Here is a 2,500-nt window from a genome sequence, read left to right on the forward strand (position 1 = left end):
ACAAAGCGCAGTTCTGTGGGCTAGGTTGTAATTGTAAAATACATTATTTCACGCGAACAGACAAAAACAGAAATATTGTTACGCAAGTTTCATAGCAACATGCCAAGTGTCAATCATTGATTTTCAGCGCAATGATGCGAGGAAGTGAACGATGTTGATCTGCCATCTTTGATTTCCGAGAGACTTCAAATCGCACAGAAATTGCTTCAAATATTTCATTTTTCCGTTGAAAATGGACATGTAGTTATGAAAGATTTACGTGCAGAAGATTCTTGAAAAAAGCGACCGAAAGCATCCTGAAGTGATACAAACTGGTAGAAATTTAAAGCTACATAAGCCAAGGGTCCACAACCATGGTGATTGAGGAGGCAGTAACTGCGAGGAAAGTATCCCATTTGTTGTCGAGTTATGCAGTTATGTCGTCCTGTAGCCTCTGTTGTGCTCTGAGGGCATGCATTGGCTTGACAGAGACAACAACAAAACAAGATTGAATCGATATTTAAAATTGGGATTCATTCACGGCTCTCAATCTAAATCTAAACAACTAAATACAGTATCAGTCTCCCTTAGGGGTTAAGCAACATAGAGGACTGTAATCAGGGGTCATAATTTTCACTCGATTCTGTAATTCACACTCTTATCTTCGTGCACATCTGAGGAGGGGAAATCCTTGATCTGGTATTTATATAAAGATGAAATTATTTGAAATTAATGAGTAGGGCTATTTACCAACAACTCATCTTCTCCAGCAGTACCAGCAGTTCCAGTCAGTGTGCTGGACACCCCAAGTTTGTGGCTTACAGAACAAGAGATCAGTGGGGCTGAAGCAGGGGAGAGTGATGTGAGTGTACCTGCTGAGATAGCATTACCACCAACATGCCTGGCAGCCCAATTGCAAGTACCAATTATTGTTGATGGCAATTCTTACAAGCAGGCCCCTTCACTATCCAGCTCCCATCAGGACTGCCAACTTGGTTTGCCAAACAAGACTGCAGCAAGTAAAAAAAGGAAGAGGGAGTGCATGGAAGATAAGATCCATGAAATGCACTTGATTGTTCTCACCAAGGAAAGTAAGAAACTAGATATGGAAATGGAGAACTTACTTTTGAAGAAAGAAAAGCTGCAGGTGGAAATTAAAAAATTAAAGTAAAGTCAATGGGGGGTAAGGTTCCTATTTTACAAATGGGTGTCAGTTTGGACGTTATTTTTCCTAGGGGTGTTCCCTCGCTGGGGGATGTCCATTTGAAAAATGTGGTCTTTATAGAAGGAAATTTACAGAGAAAATGACAAATTATGGGCAGACAGGGTTGAACCCCTTTCAAAACAAGGTGTAAATATTAATTTTGTAGTCTTTGAAAAAAACGCATGGATCACCGTCTTAAAACTCTTTTTTCTTTTTTCTATGGGGCTCGATCCAACATCTCTTTGGGTGCATAGAATCTAACCATATTCTTTGGAAAGAATAATAACTACTCCAGTAACTTTTAAACTGATAAAGAGATCACCCTTTGTCACAATCAGCATTTATTTGCAACATCTTCAACTGGAGCTATGAAGGCATTATTGTTCATTGACCACGCTTGACTTTCCAACTAACAATACATGTGAAGCTTCTCAATGATCCCTGAATTTGTTTCAATTTCTGGCACAACTTTGACTAGCTAAGACTGCACTGTTGGAAGCTTTTTATCTTGTAATGGTAACTTATAGGCGGCATAACGTGGCATGCAGAACCATCATAAGTGAATAAGCTGTGGCCAAATTTGTAGCAATAAATGGCATCTATCATCAAAACGTGTTGCAGGTATTATGGCAGTGAATTAAAAGAAGGAGGCCTATTATAATTTTCCTACACATATTGTTGTGACGCACTACCTGCAAAAATAAATGAATAATCATGTATGTACTGCTTATTGCTTGAAATTTGGATGTGACTTAAATAAAATAATCACAATTTGGAAAAGCCACTTACAGTGGTAATGCCTAAAGCCCTTACACTTTCTATTTTTACTGCAAATATGCTATCATAATGACAAATTAAGTGGTAACATAACTGTTATTAAGGAAACTTTGCATTCATGTAAATAGATCATGAATTTTTGTTGATTAATATATTATGTTTAATATTGATAATATTTTGTAATGGGGCGGCTAGCACGCATGAAGGCAAGCCAACAAGTGCCAAAGGTGCGAGCTTCTCTAGCAGGGGTCTGAGGACATGCTCCCCTGGAAAATTTTGAAATTTACAGTCTCTGAAATCACTGGAAATGCCCCTAATTTTAATAATCACCAAAAATATCATCTCATTTGTGTCTCCATTTTAACGTTCAAAGTAGCGGCAACTGAAATAAGTTTTCACAGATTCCTCTTTTTAGAAACATTTTCCTTTTTTTTCTCCAAAATACAATATACCTGTGCTCTGCGGTCCCTGTAAGATTGCTCCAAGAGTGTAACCAGGTATGTGGAAAACATTAGTCATTGCTTACCTATGTATGATATT

The 2,500-nt window shown here is 38.0% G+C and overlaps 1 protein-coding gene across 2 annotated transcripts in view; it reads left to right on the plus strand.

Annotated features, from left to right (window-relative positions):
- Nucleotides 1-2,270, plus strand: part of LOC138024903 (nuclear apoptosis-inducing factor 1-like) — a 2,821-nt gene extending 551 nt beyond the window's left edge. Inside the window, exon 2 of one of the 2 annotated variants that reach the window (XM_068872099.1) lies at nucleotides 750-2,270. In XM_068872099.1, the coding sequence (XP_068728200.1) occupies nucleotides 750-1,150 (401 nt within the window). In that variant the 3' untranslated portion in view covers nucleotides 1,151-2,270. The remainder of the gene's footprint in view (nucleotides 1-749) is intronic. The other variant, XM_068872100.1, reaches the window with a different exon arrangement.
- Nucleotides 2,271-2,500: the final 230 nt, after the last annotated feature.

Source organism: Montipora capricornis, chromosome 11 (assembly GCF_036669925.1).
Source record: "Montipora capricornis isolate CH-2021 chromosome 11, ASM3666992v2, whole genome shotgun sequence".
NCBI lineage: Eukaryota > Metazoa > Cnidaria > Anthozoa > Scleractinia > Acroporidae > Montipora > Montipora capricornis.